Source organism: Panthera tigris, chromosome A1 (genome assembly GCF_018350195.1).
Source record: "Panthera tigris isolate Pti1 chromosome A1, P.tigris_Pti1_mat1.1, whole genome shotgun sequence".
Lineage (NCBI taxonomy): Eukaryota > Metazoa > Chordata > Mammalia > Carnivora > Felidae > Panthera > Panthera tigris.
The window spans coordinates 103,980,547-103,998,539 of NC_056660.1; the positions used below are offsets into that span (position 1 = coordinate 103,980,547).

The 17,993-nt window shown below is 47.2% G+C and overlaps 1 protein-coding gene and 1 long non-coding RNA gene across 8 annotated transcripts in view; one reads left to right on the forward strand and one right to left on the reverse strand.

Annotated features, from left to right (window-relative positions):
* Window positions 1-6,932: 6,932 nt before the first annotated feature.
* The window catches only part of MARCHF3 (membrane associated ring-CH-type finger 3), a 147,529-nt gene continuing 136,468 nt past the window's right edge, over window positions 6,933-17,993 (reverse strand). For all 4 annotated transcript variants that reach the window (XM_007087802.3, XM_042983012.1, XM_042983018.1 and 1 more), the window contains exons 4-5: window positions 13,579-13,788; window positions 6,933-7,367 (exon numbers count right to left, since the gene is read on the reverse strand). In XM_007087802.3, the coding sequence (XP_007087864.1) occupies window positions 7,209-7,367; window positions 13,579-13,788 (369 nt within the window). In that variant the 3' untranslated portion in view covers window positions 6,933-7,208. The remainder of the gene's footprint in view (window positions 7,368-13,578; window positions 13,789-17,993) is intronic.
* Window positions 16,980-17,993, forward strand: part of LOC102950014 — a 120,512-nt gene continuing 119,498 nt past the window's right edge. For all 4 annotated transcript variants that reach the window (XR_006216527.1, XR_006216526.1, XR_006216529.1 and 1 more), the window contains exon 1: window positions 16,980-17,177. This is a non-coding gene — a long non-coding RNA (uncharacterized LOC102950014). The remainder of the gene's footprint in view (window positions 17,178-17,993) is intronic.

Genomic DNA, 17,993 nt, shown 5'->3' on the forward strand with positions numbered 1-17,993 from the left:
CTCTGTGCTGACAGCTCAGAGCCTGGAACCTGCTTCAGATGCTGTGTCTCCTTCTCTATCTGCCCCTCTGCTGCTCGCACTCTGTCTCTCTCTCTCTCCAAAATAAATAAAAACATTACAAAATTAAAAAAGAAAGAAAGGAAGGTACCATTTACAATAGCAATACGACTAAAGGTGTTTAAGAATGAAACTAGCAAAGGACACAAGAATTTTACTGACAATGATTACAACTCTGTTTCAGGACACCGAGAACACTTAAATAAGTGGCGTTATGCTATTTTCATCATATGGGATTGCTAAAAATTGCAAAGAGGGCAATTTTCATGAAATTAATGTATAAGTTCACTACAATTCCAATCAAAATTCCATCAGGACCTTTTAAACGAGTTAACAAAACTGTTCTAAAATTTATGCACAAGAATTAAAAGCTTGTCTATAAATAACCGAGTCAGTTTTGAAAAAAAAAAAAAAAAAGTAGAGTGAAATTGGCAGGGGATAGGGTTGCTCATTCCACTAGATGCCGAGGCTCGGGATGAAGCCATAGGGAGAAAAACAGCGAGGTAATGCAGGGCCGCAGCAGTAGACTAAAGTCACAGATTGAGACTGCAGAAACAGACCCATGTCGACATGGAACTGGGTATATGACACAGATGACACCACATGTGAATGACAAAAGGGGAGATTGTTTTGTGGAAGGCGAGGGGAACTTAGGGAGATAAAGCTGGATCCCTGTCTCATATCATGCACAGAGGTAAACTCCAGATAGTTCAGAAGCCTAAGGGTGATACATGAAACCATAAAGGCAGAAAATCTGGGAAACTGTCTTTGTGATTTTATAATGAAAAAGGACTTGTTGAGGCACCTGGGTGACTCAGTCGGTTGAGCTTCTGACTCTTGATTTAGGCTCAGGTCATGATCCCAGGGTCATGGAATTGAGCACTGCATCAGGCTCTGTGCTGAGTGTGGAGCCTGCTTGAGATTCTCTCTCTCTTCCTCGGCCCCTGTCCCCAACTCATGATCTCTCTCTATATAAAATTAAAAAAAAAAAAAGACATTTAAATTTCAGTAAGACCACTCATAGCACAGAGTACATGATGACAACCAGATCTGGCTATGTCCAAGTTAAGGATTTCTGTTTAACAAAGTATATATAGCACAGGCAAAGTTAAGAGAGAGTTGAATGACAAATGGAAGCACATTGAACTGACTAGGGAAAATATAAAGGGGAAGATCACCAACCCGGTAGGAAAAATTAAAAGTGTGCATTTGCACATATACAAGCAATGAGACATAGGTTTGTATGGTCAGATTGGCCCAAAAGTAAAGACTAGCTAGCGGAGAAATTGCAAAACTCAGCTGCTACAGGGTAGTGTCTTAAGTGGTGTATTCCTTCTGGAGAACAATTCAAACATAGTGAAATTAACCATGTCAGTGTCCTAGAACCTGGCATTCCCATGCATGCATACCAGTCCAGAGGAATCTTCCAACAGGACTGGAAGGAGATGACTACCCAGGTGTCTGTTTCAGGGCCCTGTTGGCTGGGTCAGGGAGTTGGTGGTAACATGAAGGGAATAGAAAAATGAAATGGAATCCCAAGCAACCATTAGAAACAGTGACCTAGGCACACATGAAGCAACACAGATCTTCAGAACATAGTATTAAGTGGGGAGTGGGGGTGGGTAAAGAATGAGATTTATAGCATAATCACTTTTTTTTTTTGTAAATTAAGACATCTAGTAAAAAACAGTATGTTTTACAAAGTTCTATGCATATTCTGTTGACTGGATGCCTAAGGAAGGGAAGAGATGAGAGTGGAGACCAGGAATGAAAGGGAAACTGCCATAAAATAGAAGCTGAGAGGCATCATGGCATAGTGGTTGACAGCATGGACTCCAGAGTCTGGGTCTGAATCCCAGATCTGCCTCTTACTAGCTCTGTTACCTTGGGCAAGTAGCTAAATTCCCAGGTTACGCTTCTGCATCTGTTCTAAGGGTCTGGTAGCGGACCTGCAAAGATGCAAAGACAGCCCCAAATGATTCTGCCCCTCCTGTCAGCAGGCAGGGCTTGTCGCTGCTTTGACCAGTAGAATTCAAGGAGGGGACAGCTCCAGGACTTCCAAGCCCAGGCCTTATGCAGGACAGAAGCTTCTTCCCTCTTAGAGCCCTGAGCTGCCATGGAAAGAGAGGGGCCTTTGAAGTTGAGATGCCAGGTGAAGAGGCAAGGCTACACATGGAAGGAGCACCTGGACCATCTGACTGAGACATCCAAGTGCAACCGGAAGGGGCGCCGCCCACAGACCGCCTGGCTGAGCCCTCGCCAACCCATGGATTGGTGAAATGCAATGAAATAGTGGTCTTAGAGCGCTGAATTTTGGCGTGGTTTGTTAGGCACAAAGAGTTTGGCTCTAGGTACATACTTGTAGAATAAAACAGAAGAAGGACCCGTCTAGGCTGATGGTGACAGAAGTTGTCAGGGACTAAATGTATGATTAACTCAGGTCTTTGCATCTGGCCTTCACAAATATGATAAAATAAAACGTTGGATAGGGTTCATGTATTCATTTCCTTAATACGGTAACTGTGGATGGTGTCGGTGAAAAGTGTGTCTGAAAAGGAGTTTCTCAAAAGAAGCAGGGCTCCGAAGCTGATCTGGTGTTGTCTTTGTGCACAGAATTCAGAGTCTCTGAGAAGGCACTAGATGTATGAGCTCAGTGACTCATGAGTTCCTCATTTCTGGGAACACAGACAACTGATAGACTATATTTGTTTTCCTCTGTAGCACTAGATCCAGAACTAGCAAAAAAAAAATTTTTTTTTTCATCTGTGATGAATTCTCAATTAGCCATAGTCTCCAGTGTCAGGAAATGCAAGGGTAACTGAAATCTATACATGATTCCAAGATCTCAATCAAGTCAGTAATTTCAGCCTCCAGAAGGGTCTCTTAGTTTTTATTCCAGGCACAGTGTGCTCAGTAAATATCTCTTGATCATTTAAAAGCAATCCCTCTTCTTTTTGAAAAGGATTTTTAAACTATTTGTTTATGGTCCTTCAAATCATTTATTAAAGTCGTTTGGCAAAACCCAAGCTAGGGCAGAATAACCCACACATCAGCCACAGTGAATGGACTGAAGGGGGCAGAAGGGGTACTGCCATTCATTCATCAACTATTGGGAGCTAAGCCCTACCAATCTCACAAGGATTGTCTGAGGTAGGTATTGCCCCCATTTTACAGAGGCAAAAGACTGAGGCGCAGGTAGGTGGGGTCACTTGTTCAGTCAGCAGCAGGGACACAGTAGAGCCAGGCTCAATGCCAGGTTGCCTGACTCATGGCTGGTTCTCTCCCACTCTATCGATCTGGGAAGCAGAGAGTTGGAATCAGCCCACAACAACTAAACAACAAGGGAAAAGAGCCAATCCCTAGACACTGAGAACTCCAAATCCCAGGCACTAGATGCCGATAGAACATACCGGCCCGTGCATTTTTGCAGAACTGACCCATTTTGCAGAGAGCATGCATTTGCCCAGGCATGGCCTTGGAGTACACATTTCTTGTGACTCCAGCCTCCACAGTCCCAGGTCTCTCGCGGCAGCCTGCCAGACCATAGACCCTCCACGTGCTTGGCCAGGAGGGATGGCGTCCATCCAGGTGCATCCATGTCCCGACATCTGGTCCAGAAATAATCCTGAACTCTGTACTTACCCACAAGCCCACCTCCTGTCCCATTAATGGCTTCGGAATCACCACCTGCATCTCTCATCCAGCTTTAGGTCTTAGAGCTGTGTGGCTGACTTCGGGTAGCTTCTGGGAACATTATAAATCAAGGAGGAAAGGAAGCATGTGCCAATTTCCTTTCGCAGGTATCTTTTGTCCTCAGATTCTTTCTGCCTTGGGATTCTCCCTGGTGAGAGAGACTGAGGACGAAGTTTTTGCCTGGGGAGAAAGTGGAGCCTCCAGCTGGCCAGTGGCCCAAGTGCAGGTCAGCAGGCTGCTTTTTCTCTTTCCTTTTCTCCGTGGCTCCTCTACGCCCTCAGATGAGTCACTTTCACTAAAGATGAAGTAACTGTGGCTTCAGTCCAGCTGTAAGTGACAGTCCATGGCACTGTGGCACAGGAAAGGGAGACCAGGCCACGGAAGACAAATACAAGTAACTTCTAAGTCATGTCATTTATTTTTTCCCTCTATTGGATTTTCTAGCTCGTCTGAGCTTCTGCTCAGTAGTCTGAGGTGTAGAATTTGTGTGAACATTCCGTGTTCTCTGTATTCCCCGTTCTCTGTATTCCCCAGATGTGAACATGCAGAAGCATGTACACACACACACACACACACACACACACACACCTGGGGCAGGCAAGAATGCACTGGATTTGTCTCAGCTGTCCCTTTCCCCTCTGGCTTCACTGTGACACACATTTGTCTCTACCCTATATCCTTAAGACATATGGTTAGGACAGGGTACAGCAAAGAGGGAGAATAGAGGGCTGTTGAAGAAGTTGAAGGAAGGGAAGCTGTGAATACCCAGGATCCTTTACTTGCCCCTTCTCATTCTTTCCCCTGCTTCATTCTTGACTTTTCAAAAAGAAAGAAGCAAAGCAAGAGTTCAAGGCTGGCAGTGACCTGTGCAGCACCTCTGCGCCCCTTTTTCCAGGCAGGTGCAACTTGGCTTGGTGACAGACACAGAGCCTGGACGGCAGTCCCCACCTGTCCCCGGCCTCTTGGCTGGTGCCTTGTGCACGGGCTGCAGTTCCTTATGCTCTCTAACCTTGAATGATGTCATAAAGGGCCAAGAGTGGATCAAGAACTTTGAGGATCTCAGATGGGTGCTGGGCTGCTAGAGCTCAGAGTCTCTCTCCTGAGGAGGACCCAAGCTCCTCGCCCAGGAAGCGAGGCACTGATGCTACTCTGGGCTCCCAGGAGTGTCCTGCCCACCACCCTGCAAGCAATCTACTCCTTGCATTTGGACTCGGCTTTATTTACCCGGGTGGGGATGCAAGTATGGGGGAAAGGCGTGTAGCACAGACCCAGTACCAATGTGCCAACCTTCCCAGTGCAGGGGCCTCAGCGAACTGCTGGGCACCTGTCTGCCTTTGATATTTTGAGTCAATGTATCTCATCTCATGAACCAAGATGGCAGGGACTCCCTGCAGCCAACCTCAACAGGAAATGATCCCAGGAGTCTCTCACTTCCTTAATTCATGGAAGGAGCCGGGAGGAGAAAGGGGCTGGTCCTCTCATGACTGCTTATGCCATTCAAATGAGAGGTGTCGCTGGTTAACCTGACAGCTCAGGGACCAGGGCTGGGTGGATGTTATTTATCCAATCTATTACAGGGCTGTAGTTCACAAGCTACCAAGTTGGACTCTTGGCTCTGGAAATTTAATGTGTGACAGCTGCATGCAGCCAGTGGTGTCCAGCATTTTAAAAAGGTCAATTAAGAAACGGTTGATGGCGGTGCAGCTAATGACAGCCTGGAGGGGTGAGCAGGGCCGAACAAACAGAAGGGCTGAGGCGTAGATTACTGGAACGGAGTGTCGAAGGGGAGCGTGGTGGGGAGGAAATCTATTGTCATCAGCCATAAAGCACATCTGAGTTTTGCAGCGGAGAGCGGTACAGCTGTTTCCCTCCCCAGGCAGCTCGGGGAGCAGTCTGTGAACGGGAGGGTGGGGGGGCTCGGCAGACAAAGGTGACACCTGCATCCGCTTGATCGATCTGCACACAAAAATCGTTCCCCTCCTGGCCGCCTGTTCCTTTGCACTTTTCCGCTCTCCCACTTGGGGAGCATAAGGCAGAAGCTGGAGCGATATTCAGAATGTGGGTCATGTTCTAGAAATCCATATTTTAAGCATTCCCCAACGCTGGGCTCCGCCTTCTCCTCCTGGGCGTGTGGGTAGGCGGCAGGCAGGCGGATGGGGGAGCCAGCGCCAGCAAGGGCTTTCCTCAGACGACACATGTGCCCCGTGGTTTCAGTGGCTACAAATGCAGGGTGCAGTTTAGAGCCTTTACACAGTGGTGGATAAAACAGGGACAGGAAGTCCTTAGCAAAGGTCTGTTTCAGCCTGTGACTGAATTGGCTCATGGTTGGGGGAAGGCACTGTGTGGGATGCGTTTTTTAAAAAATCAGACAAAGGGGCCATAGGCTGCTAGGACAGGTTTTTTGCCACATCTACCTGTCAAGCTAGAAATTCAATAGAGCAATGGGAATGCTAATTGATATGCAAAACAGGTCCAGGGTTCCTAGAAATGTCTAATGATCCACCAGTTCCTTGTGAAGGCAGAATTAAGACATGCACTGAACGAGATGGGAGTAAGAACACCAACCTTTTTGCTTGTCTTTTTTTTTTTTTTTCTTTTCTTTTTAAAACCTACTTTGGGGAAACTTCACAGGTTTTATAATTAAAAAAAAGAATGTTGCAATCAGCGGGGTTTGTCTTTCACACACTGGATATTTATTATTAGAAAATAGCTTTTATCAGCTGGCAGTATCAAACAATTCGAAAGGAGCCTGCTTCTCGCCGTAATTTTCTTTCCCTCCTTAATGAAATTTAAATAAACAGTTCACTGTAGGGAGAGTTGCCACACCTGTTTTCCCCTTTAAAAACGGAATAAATGAAGTTTAGTACAAAACATCCTCCAAATATGCCTTGTTCTGTAGCCATTACGCTGTCCCCTTGAGTGAGAGAGAAGGCAATGGAAAAGACCACTCAAGTTATCAAATTACCCCCAAAGAATCTACAGTAGAAACTGGGAAACACATAAACTAACCCAAACCAAACTCATCCAAACCAAGAAACCAGTTGTAACGTTGGCTTTTTCGACTGTAATTATCATCTGACTTTAATATATATACTTTTATATATATATATATATATATTTGAAATAGTAATAAAAAAGGAAGCATTGAATTGCATCTTTACCAGGACAACCTTCCTCATATGTTAAAGAGGTGTTCAGAAAATCCCACATAGTATCTGCTAAATAAGCATGTTTGGCAGCTGAGCAAGTATCACGTGATTGCAGCATCCATGATTTGAAGTCAAACAGCATCTGCTCTCTTCCGGCCGAGTCCGTTGCTGGGGCGATGTGCTCACAAGGCTCAGGGTGTTCTGAGACCCACGGCTTAAGGAGGGGTTCGGGAGTGGCTCAGTGCATGGCCCCAGTGCGGAGACTTCCAAAACCCCAAACAACGAGCCAACCGACCAACCACACAAGCCTCAAACAATGGTCTCCTTTGAGTTCCTCTTGACAGAATGGGGGCCCAGCAGGGACTGCTGGTTAGAAGGTACGCTGACAGACTTTGGAATGAGGAGAATCACTCTCTGATTGGTCCGACGCCATTCGTTGTACAATCGACAGTGGTATCGAAATGACACCTGGGGTCAGGAGAGGAAAAAAATAAGGGAAGGTTTCAGGTAAGCAGAAGCCGAGAATCAAACCAAGGAACAGAGAACGTCGTTTACAACAGCTCTGAACGGCTGGCGGTGGTACAGCGGGGCGGGCTGCATGGGCAAAACAGCTCTTGCAAGCGGCTGAGGGTTGGGAGATTGGGACCAACCAGAGAAAACCCATGTGTGGGCACACGCAGGGCTCCCAGGGTGGCTTCCTCCATTCCCCATAATACTGGATAAAATTAGGATATGAAGAGGAAATGAGGTTCCTTTGGAGTCTGGATTTAGTTTTGGGGTAGTAGTGTTTGGGCCCCAAAGCGTCAGTTGTGAAGCAATTTAGCCACAAGCAGTTGGGCAGAGAGGGTATAGTGCTAGCCCTCCCCGAGGTGTGGGATATGGCAATGTGTCTTTCTGGTCTTCAGGTTAAATGAGAGGGATGCTCATGTATCCTCCTGCAGGTTGGACTCTGCACAGTTCAATATTCAGACTTTATGATAGCAAATGTACCCTTCGAATTGTGCCATGCACAACCTGTACAACTGTACTAGCTGGCCCTGATGGGTGAACTCCAACTGCCTGTAGCTACGGTGTTCTATGGCTTCCAGTGGGGATGCTCTGGCATGGGCACCAGGTCCCTTGATAAATTCTTCTTGAGCCAGAGCCTGGGGTAGGTTCAACTTCCGTGGGCATCTGCAATGCCTTGTGCCTACCTCAACATTGCATCGAGTGCTCTGTACCTTAGTGTATTTGTTTCTCTGTCTCCCTGCTCCAGAAGCATCTTGAGAGCATGGTTTGAGTTGTATTCGCCTGTGTAAGCCCAGCACCTAGCACGTGCCTGGCACTTAGGAAGTTGCTCAGTAGAGTTTGCTGAGTGAATAAATATCCTATGCTTTCTGATTGCAACACTGCTTCAGATTCAAGCCTCTCTTATAGAATACACAACATTATAAGCAGTCAACTGATGGCCAATTGTGGCATAACTCCGCTGAAAAGTACTTGCTTCCCATGTAAATACACTGGAATGAGACACATCTGTGGTTTGTTTTGGAGAAGGTTAGCTTACAGCCTTGATGGACTGCCCAGGCAGTTCAGAGTCTGTACTTTTGAAGATGCATAAACTGTCTTTAACACTGGGGGTAGGTTCCAGTTTGAGAGCATCCAGATGACGAGGTAGGTGCTGGGAAGGAAGATGCCCGTGAGCTTAGGCTGACAAATTACCCGGTATGGGCTGTTTAATAATCTGGGGTGGGCGGATTGGGATGATCCTGGCACAGGATCCGTGGTCGTCAGAGAGAGGGCTGACCTGTGGTTGGACCTCAGTGTTTCTCAAGCAGAGGCGAGCACAGGCCCTTGATCAGAAAGGGCTTACCAGTCATCTGGCAGGATCATGAAATTCACGGCCGCTAGCTCAAATTTCTGAGGCTAGAAAGCAGATGCCACAGGCTGAGTGCCAGTGAGATTTGGATATGAAAATATAAGCTTCTCAACTCACACAGATGTGCTTTTCTCCAAAAGGCCCTGAACATGCCAAAGTGGATCAGGTTTTTTTTTTTTTTTTTTTTTCCTTAAGCTTGATTCTCATGTATCTATTCTGTCCTGCTACTGCTTGGTGCTACTCATGAATGTGAGAGAGGTAGGCTGGAAAGCCCGCTGCTCGGGGCTAAGAGCAGAGAAAGAGGAGAATGCAGACAAGTACTTAACAAAGAGCTTTGGCAGTCCTGGAAGTCGGGAATCTGGAAATACTATAGTAAAGCTGGGTTTCCAATCAAGAGACCCTTCTTCTGGGGGTGCCTGGGTGGCTCAGTCTGCTGTGTGTCCTACTAGTGATTTTGGCTCGGGTCATGATCTCATGGTTTGTGAGTCTGACGTCGGGGTGGGAGCAGGTAGGCGGGCAGTGAGATTCTCTCTCCCTCTCTGCCCCTCCCCCGCTCATTCTCACATGCACACTCGCCCTCACACACACACTCTCTCTCTCTCTCTCTCTCTCAAAATAAATAAACAAAAAAGAGACCCGGGGTGCCTGGGTGGCTCAGTCGGTTAAACATCCGAGTCTTGGTTTCGACCCATGGGTTCGTGAGTTCAAGCCCCATGTCGGGCTCTGTGCTGATGGCAGGGAGCCTGCTTGGGCTTCTCTCTCTCTCTCTCTGTTCCTCCCCTGCTTATGCTGTCTCTGTCTCTCTCAAAAATAAATAAACTTAAAAAACAAAAGAGACCCTTCTGTATGTTAAAGAGCCGTGCATGCTGGACCTCACTAAGCAGAGAAATAGCTGTGGGCGTCTGCAGATAGCTCCTTTTCTGATGCTGGGAGCAGACCCTGGGCTCTCGGGCCAGGCACCCCAGGCTTGAATCCCATCCTCTGCCTAGCGGCTCCACGTTTGGGAGGGTTGCTTACCATCCCCAAGCTTGAGTTTCCTCAGCTGCAAAATGTGAATGGTGGTACAGAAAGCACTTAGCACAGTGCCTCACGTGCGCTAGTGTTCTCGGCCTGTTATTTTTGATGTGTTAAATATGGAAAGGAAGACAGTTTTGTGACGCTCCTTCTTAGACACAGGGGAACTGGGGGAAAAAGAGAAAAACAGGGCTGTTTCCCTTGCTCTCAGCGTGGCGGGGGGTCAGCAGCAGGTTGCATCACCTGGGAGCTTGTTAGAACATCAGAATTTTGGGTTCCACCCAGACCTAAGGAATCAGAGCGTGCATTTTAACAAGATCCCTAGGTGATTCACAGATACATTCCAGCCTGAGAAGCACTGCTTCAGGCGACCCAGGAGTCAACAACTTAGCAGTTCTCCTGGTGCCTTGGCCAGGAGGTACAAAAATCAGCCCGCTTGTTGAGACAAACAAATGAGATCTTATTATGCATTAATCTATCTTCATTGCCGTTAACCATCACAGTCTGAAGGCAAATTCAATCAATAAGAAGAAAGCATCATATAAAAATGACTTCTTATTGGGGGACAGTAAAATAGATTGGGGCATGATGCAGACGGGGCCTTGGGTTTGCGCTTGCCCTGGGTTCATGCTGAGCCTGGACCAGGAGCTCCAAGACGCCCCCTCCCTGCAGTGGGGCAGAATAGGAAGAAGGGAGGTTTGATTTAGAGAAAAAAAACAGGCAGTGACGGAAAAATAAACAACACAAACCAAAAAGAAGCTGTGGCAACTGTAACGTTAGGAACTTCGTTTAGATATTTCTTAAATGTGTGAGTTTTTAATTTTTTATTTTGAGAGAGAGAAAATCCCAAGCAGGCTCTGCCCTATCAGCATGGAGCCTGACTGGGGGCTCCATCCCACGAACTGCGAGATCATAACCTGAGCCTACATCGTAAGTCGGATGCTTAACCAACTGAGCCACCCAGGCGGCCCAAATGTCTGAGGTTTTAAGGAGAAAGGAGGAAGCAAGAGCACAGGGCCACTATTCTAAAAATACTGTTCCTTTTGGGGTGGGTTTCTTAAGGTGTATTCATTTCTTTGTCCAAAGGGTATTTATTAACCTGTTGTGGACCAGATCCTGCGAAGAGCTGTGGTCACAACCTGGGCAAGGAGGGCTAGAATACATCAGCATCCACCTCTCCCTGTCAGGGAGGGGACAGGCTGTTACCTAAGGTCTACTGTAACGTCACGGCAGGGTTTGGGAAATCTCGTTACGGATTTTTTATTCTGCCCTTTCTCTCCAGAGGTTTTGGCGTGATTGAGGCTTGCTCATGGGGCCAGGGCCTTGTAAGTCACCTTCCCAGAAACGGACTGCCGCTCCCTGAACTCTGGCTGTACCGCGGAGGTGGGCTGTGTGAGCAAATGGGATGCACAGCAGGACTGGGCACGGGGTCACATTCAACCCCCTGAGGCTACCGTGGGCTATTTGGGCTGCGGCTCAGTCAGCCGGCAGTGACCCTTGTTGGACAATGTCCTACGGAAGGTTTCCCCGTGTTATAAGGAGAATTCAAATGACTACCCCATCGGGCTGGGAGCAAGCCAGAGGAGACAGATCACTCATTCATTCCATTCTGTGCCTTAACCGGTTTCTGTGCTGAGTGCTGGTTCCATCAGGGACGCGGTGAGCTGAGGGGCTTCCCCCGGGTCACAGCATCGCCCCCCCGCCCCCCTGCTCCCCACCTCTCAACGGGGGCTAATTATAAGTGCCACCCTGGATGTCTTCCTAACGCTGAGCGTGGACTGAGCTCTCATCCAGCTTTTGACTGTGCATGGAGCTCAAGTGGTTTGTGATGTGGACAGTGACGTTTCTGGGGCACCTCTCCCCAGGATCTCGGCGGAGATGGCTGGCACCCTGGACTCCGGGGTCCCTGGTACGGGTTTCCGCACGGCAGCTTCCAGAAGGCCCAGCTCCCCTGAGTTACGCCAGATCCGCGCACAGACTGCAGAGGCAGGCCGGCTGAGTCTGAGATGGTGGGGAGGCTGTGTGTCCCCCTTCGCTGCGCCTGCAAAGCCCTTTCAGGAAGGCTCCTCTGAGCAGCCGGGCTGGGACTGACACCGTGTTTGTTTACCTAAGACATTTTCACAGCATATTCTCCCGAAGCCTGACAGCTTGTTTACAATGGGTTTCTGCCGGAGGGCACTTTCCACGTGCTGTCAGCTCCTGACTTACGGCTCCTGCCAGGGCTGCTGGGTGCAGCATTTATCAGGGAGGGAGTTAGTCTAGATTCAGTAAGTACTGTCGCGGGGCGTCGCGGTTTCCGCACCAGTCAAAAGGGGAGAAAGCCTTTCCTTCCCTCCAACCGCTTTGCATCTTGTAGATGGCTGGGCATGCAGAGGAAGAAAGCCCCGTGCCTGTTCTGGGCGCTCTGATAAATGTTCCGCGCCTAATCGTCACAGCAGCGGGACCCAGGGGCTGTCGCCTGCTCCTCCACTTTTTTGCGTAAGGGGAAGGCTGGTCAGAGAGGTTAAGTACTCTGTTCAGAGTTACACAGCTATTAGGATGTAAATCTTGGGTCCCACCACAGGGCCTTTGGATTCTAAATGCATATGTGCTCTTACCATGCAGCACTGCCTCTTGGAAGCATTTCTGGAATAGAATATGTTCTCATTCTCCTGAAAGAGCCCATGCTAGGTACGTTTCCCACCCAATCCCCTCTTTCATCTAAGATGGGTCGCATCCGCATTCCCCTAGGAAAACTTTTCCTTTCCTTTCCTTTCTTCCTCCTCCACCCTTCTTTTCCTCTTTCGTATTGGGAGTGGGAGAGCTGGTGGGGCCGGGTTTGGAAGGCAGAGCAAAGGAGCAAGTGTGAGCAAGCACTAGAAGCTTCCACATGCTGACACACTGTGCTACGGGATATGAGAGTGGTACACTCTAGACAGGAAAAACATATTAACAGTGGAACGTGTTCAGATTGGAAATGAGCAGGCACAGGAGAGTAATGCCAGGAAGCAGGGGGCCTGGTTTCTGAAACCGTTGTAGAGGCTAGTGATGCTCTTCGCTGCGGGTCCCAGAGGGAAACATAAAGCGTGAGATCAATGCCGTGCCAACTGGTGCCCAAGCCATCAACTCACTTCATGAGTTCAGTGAACAGAAAGAACAGAGATGTTTAAGAATTCTTCCTCATGTACAGCAGGCACACTTATTGGGAACTGGTTTTCTTTGGTGGCGGCTTCTCAGCTAGATAAATGAGTGTTTTTATGGGCAGCAGAGTCAATATCCCGACACAGAGAATAATCATCAGGCAAAGTGCAGCCCCACGTCCAACAAAGACTTGAGGCTGCGTCAGGAAGTAAGAAGAAAATAACCAGCAGGAGGATTCATGATGTGCGCAGGCAGTGACAGCAACGGTGGCCGAATGCATCATTCACAATACACTACAATCCCAGCAAAAGTGAGGAACATAAACCAGAGAAAGGAAACGCCATGCCTCATAACGGATGGAGTCCTAGAACGCTGGAGGGGAGAAATGTCTGGGGTGTGTGTGTTTGACTGATGGGCTCTCAGAAGCTGGGGCTTTTTCTTTACTTGATCTGCTCTTCCCAGCAGCACACCTATGCATGTGCGCACACACACACACACACATACGCACACACGTGGTAATAAATCGCCATCAGACTCTCTCACCAGCACCTGCAGGTCTGTCTCCCATGGGGCAGATAGGACATGTGACGGACAAGAGGGAAGTCTGTGCCAGCCTTGGGGCAGCCAGCTCCAGCTGCTCTGACCTCCCCCCCCCCACCCCCGCCCCGGACGGTGGACCATACTTACTAGTGTCCAAAAGAGGTAAATAGTGAAGAGTGCGACAGTGAGTGCAATCAGTCCGACAGCCTCCAGCCGACTGCTAAAGTGCAGGTGGTCCACAGCGCCCCGCAGGCAGAGCCAGCCCGAGATGGTGGCCAGTGGAGTTATGAACAAGAAGCACACCATGTCTCCAAACAGAGTCCGCTTCTCATGCTGGGGGCCTGGGTTTCTGAGCCACTGCCGGGGAAAAGGGAGGAGAGAGAAGAGAAAAGCAAGATCACGGTTAAATGCCAGGATGGCATGGAGATACACTACCCTCAAGCTGTCTTCTTCTTCAGGAAACTGGGAACGGGCACGTCTGACCCATGCTGAGATCACAAGGCGGCATTAAGGGCTCATTCCCAGGCCCCGCCTCACCGGATTATAGTGACTATGGTGATAATTCAACGTGACAAAAGTGATGATGATAAAAACAATAATTTGAACAGTGTCCTTGCTGTCGATGGCCTGCTGTTTCTGAAACGATGGTTATCATTTTAAATAGCGACCCCATGGGAAGGTACAGAGGATGTTATTTCTGGAAGGTAATAGCTGAGATAGAAAAAGTGCTGTCATGTGGCCAAAGCCTTCCAGGATCTTGGCTCTGGGAGACGTCTACAGGAAAGGGTTAACTCAGCAGGCTGGGGTTGGCTCAAATTGTGCATGTTCCCCTGAAAGACCCGTTTCCAAGATTGGCTCTTCAGAAATGAGCTCTGAGTCCTGGCAATATTTTGCCTTTTACGAGTGTCTTTGTTTGCCTGAGGCCTTGGGCCATATGGTAAGAGTATAATGAAATAGTTTATGCCAACAGCGTGATTTATGCTGAACACCTATGTTCGCTGTGGGGGCTGGAATATGAGCAGCTGAGGTCAGTCATGCAGGCGCCGAATGCCTATGTGACCGACCCCAATAAACACCCTGGACACCAAGGCTTGGGTTGATAACGCTTGGTATGTGTTGTCACAAATTGTTGTTGGAAAAATTAAGCAGATTTGTGTGACATTACTGGGAGGGGACACCTGGGAAGTCACACCTGGTTTCTTCTGAACTTCACCCCGTCCATGCACCCTTTCCTTCTGCTGATTTTAGTTGGTGTCCTTTTGCTGTAATAAATTGTAACCATGAGTAAAAGAGCTTTTCTGATTCCTGTGAGTCCTTCTACTCAATCATGGAGCCTGATGGTGGTTTTGGGGATCCCCCACAGAGTGAGACTCATGTGACTCATGTGGCTCCATGAACTGAGTGATGCCCCTCCTTGTTAGGACCCTGGACCTCCTCCTTAGGGTGCTCCCTGACGTTTTAATTGGGTTGCCCTCTTGACTGAGTCAACCCCAAAAAAGGGTGGGCAAAACTTTGTGGTTGTTGAAAGACCAGAGAGGAGAATTCCTACAGGAGGGGAACAGAGTTGCTGTCCCAGTTGGGGAATTGCTGAATGCCTGCTGAAATGTTCTCCATAATCCATTCTGGGAAAAGTCATGCTTACGTATGGGTGTCGGTGCACGACAGTAATGAGGTCAGGTGGCTTTTCTTCAGATTGGCATTGAAACATGTCTCCAAATACCCCTGCCTCACTACCCCATGTAGTAGTGGCTGTGCCCAAAGGGTCCAGAGGAGGGGGGGTTGAGCACAGTTAGGGGTGGGAGTGGCAAGAGACGCAGGCTGAGTCTGTTTTCCATCTTGTTTCCTAAATGTACGGGGGCTTAGCGGTGCCGTGGGCTGGCCCCCAAATGGAAGCACTGTGGGCTGCTGAGCACACATTCCAAATGGCCAGGGCTGCAGTTCCCACAGAAACATTGGTGGGAGTGAAAGCATCATGACAGGGGATATGAGAGTAGATGGTGCACAGTGGGGAGTAAAGGGAAGGCCATGGTCAAGGGCAGGAGGAAGAGACAGAGGAAGCAAGGTGAGGATAGAGCAATGGAAGGGCCAGCAAAAGCTTCAGGGAGTGACCAGAGGAGACTGGTGGCGGGGAGAGATGGTAAAAGGCAAGGAAGAGCTTTTCTGAAAGGTACCCTTTCCTTGAGTGTTTGCCTGGGGCCAATATTAAACGACCCACAGTGCCCAACATACCAGTTTCCAGGGACAACCCACCTTACCATCGTGCTGAGATGCTGAAAGAAGTCAACCTCAGCTCAGTAATGAGGAGGCAACTTGTCTGTGAATATAAATACAGCATTATAAAAAATTTCACATAAATCCCTAAGTGATCAAGTGTGAATGATGCTGACCCTGCTGCCTGTTGTCATGTTACCTTACACATCTCAGCAGCTTCAGAAAAATTCAAAGAGCTCTTATTAATTAACATTTTCTTGCCTAAACACTGGGAATATCGATCGCTGTGAGGTGGAAAGGAGAAATCAGGTACGATTATCCTAATTTTATGGAGGCTCAGTGAGGTTAAATGATCGCTCCAGGTGATTCAGAGGTCAAACTGAGGAGAGGACTCACATCTCTCCCCTCTTGCTCAGGTGTCCTATCAGTAAAATACTCGAAAAATATTAAAATTGCAAGACATGCAGAAATACAGATCGTTAAACAATTTTGCTCGAATCGCAGCAACCTGATTCCCCTTGCAGATTTTCCCTGGAAGCAGATCTGGAAGCCTGGCCTCCCTTGTTGGAACATAGGAAATTCTCAGTAAATATGCAACAGATGTTCACAGACAAGCCGACCTCACTGGCAAAGACTTTCCTCAATTTCTGCTGCTTGGGAATTCGGAATGCATTTTATGAAAATTAATTTAGAATTTTACTTATCTATGTGGCCCTTAACATGACCCAGTGAAATGACTCAGGTGTGGAAGGAGGTAATTACAAATCACTAGTTATCTCTGTCTGGTGTAAGATAAATTACAAAGGCACGATTATTATTACTAATGCTGGTTCCCGGTTTCTCAGTTTCTGGTTGTGCTCTGATCTTCTATATTCTTTTTTTTAGATGTTTATTTATTTGGAGAGAGAGAGAGAGAGAGAGAGAGAGAGAGAGATAAGAACGAGTGTTGGCAGGGGAGGGGTAGAGGGAGAAGGAGAAAGAATCCCAAGCAGGCTCCATGCTCACCATGGAGTCCAACATGGGGCTCGATTCCACGACTGTGAGATCATGACCTGAGCCAAAAATCAAGAGTCAGCTGCTTAATTGACAAAATCACCCAGGCGCTGGTGATTTTCTATATTCTTGAAAAATTTTCAGGCCTTTTTATATATATATTATCACCCAAAATCTGGACTCTGCACATTATTAGCTATAAATATATATGTGTGTTTATAAATGTAGATATATGTGTATATAATATATATGTGTATGTATTGTATGTATACATATAATATATACATATATATGTATGCTTATAAATGTATATATATAAATATATATTTATAGTTAATGTGCAGAATCCAGACCATGAGTCATATAAATTTGCTCAACTTACTCTTTATGTTGTTTGCTGCTGGGTCATATTTAAGTATGAAGTTGTTTTTCTTTTTTCTTTTCTTTTTTAAAGTAAGCTCTGTGCCCAGCTTGAGGCTCGAACTCATGACCCTGACATCAAGAGCTGAATGCTGTACCAACTTAGCCAGCCAAGTGCCCAGGTATGAAGTTACACCCTAGGTAGCATTATGTCAAAATCGGTGACTTCTTCAGAATTCCAGCTGTCATTTATGTTTTACACAAATGTTAAGTCCCATGAACAGGGCCACTGGTAGTATCTGTTGCTGAGAAAAACCCTGCCCTCTGTCACAGTAAGAATGTCTGTCAAAGCATCCAAGTTGGTCGATAACAGGATATTGATACAAGCAGAGATTATAACCGAGAAAATCTGATTACACCTCAAATTTCCAGCAAGAGGGGGGATGTCTAAATAAATTAGGAAAACAAAATAAATTATGGAATTTACTTAGAACAGAATACCACCGAGTAATTTCAAATGATAATGCGCATTTTATATTTCCTGACATGATGTACTGCTGAGCAGGAAGAGTTCTACTGGACAGAATGTGTAGTAAGATCCTGTATATATGATGAGATAGTTACATACACACAGACATTTACACCTACAAAGATGTAGTGGATTTACACAGACAAAGACCAGAATGATACCCAGCAAGATAGTGGCTATTCTTGAATAGCCTTTAATTTTGAATGGCCTTTAATTTTTTTCACTTTGTATGTATTTTATAAAATGAACATGGATTCGCCATGTAGCTACACATGTATGTATTAGTTGTGTACGAAACATTGGGAAAGAGAGAGGGGGACCCTGAGTGAGGAAGAGGGAGGGAGCTGTCCAGCTAGTGCTTAGCAAACTATAGCAGTAAAAAAATAAAAAGAAAAATAAATCAATAGTACTGACAGATGTTTGGGGCAAGCTCGGCGCTAGAAATCTGAGTTTATTATGCACTATCTCA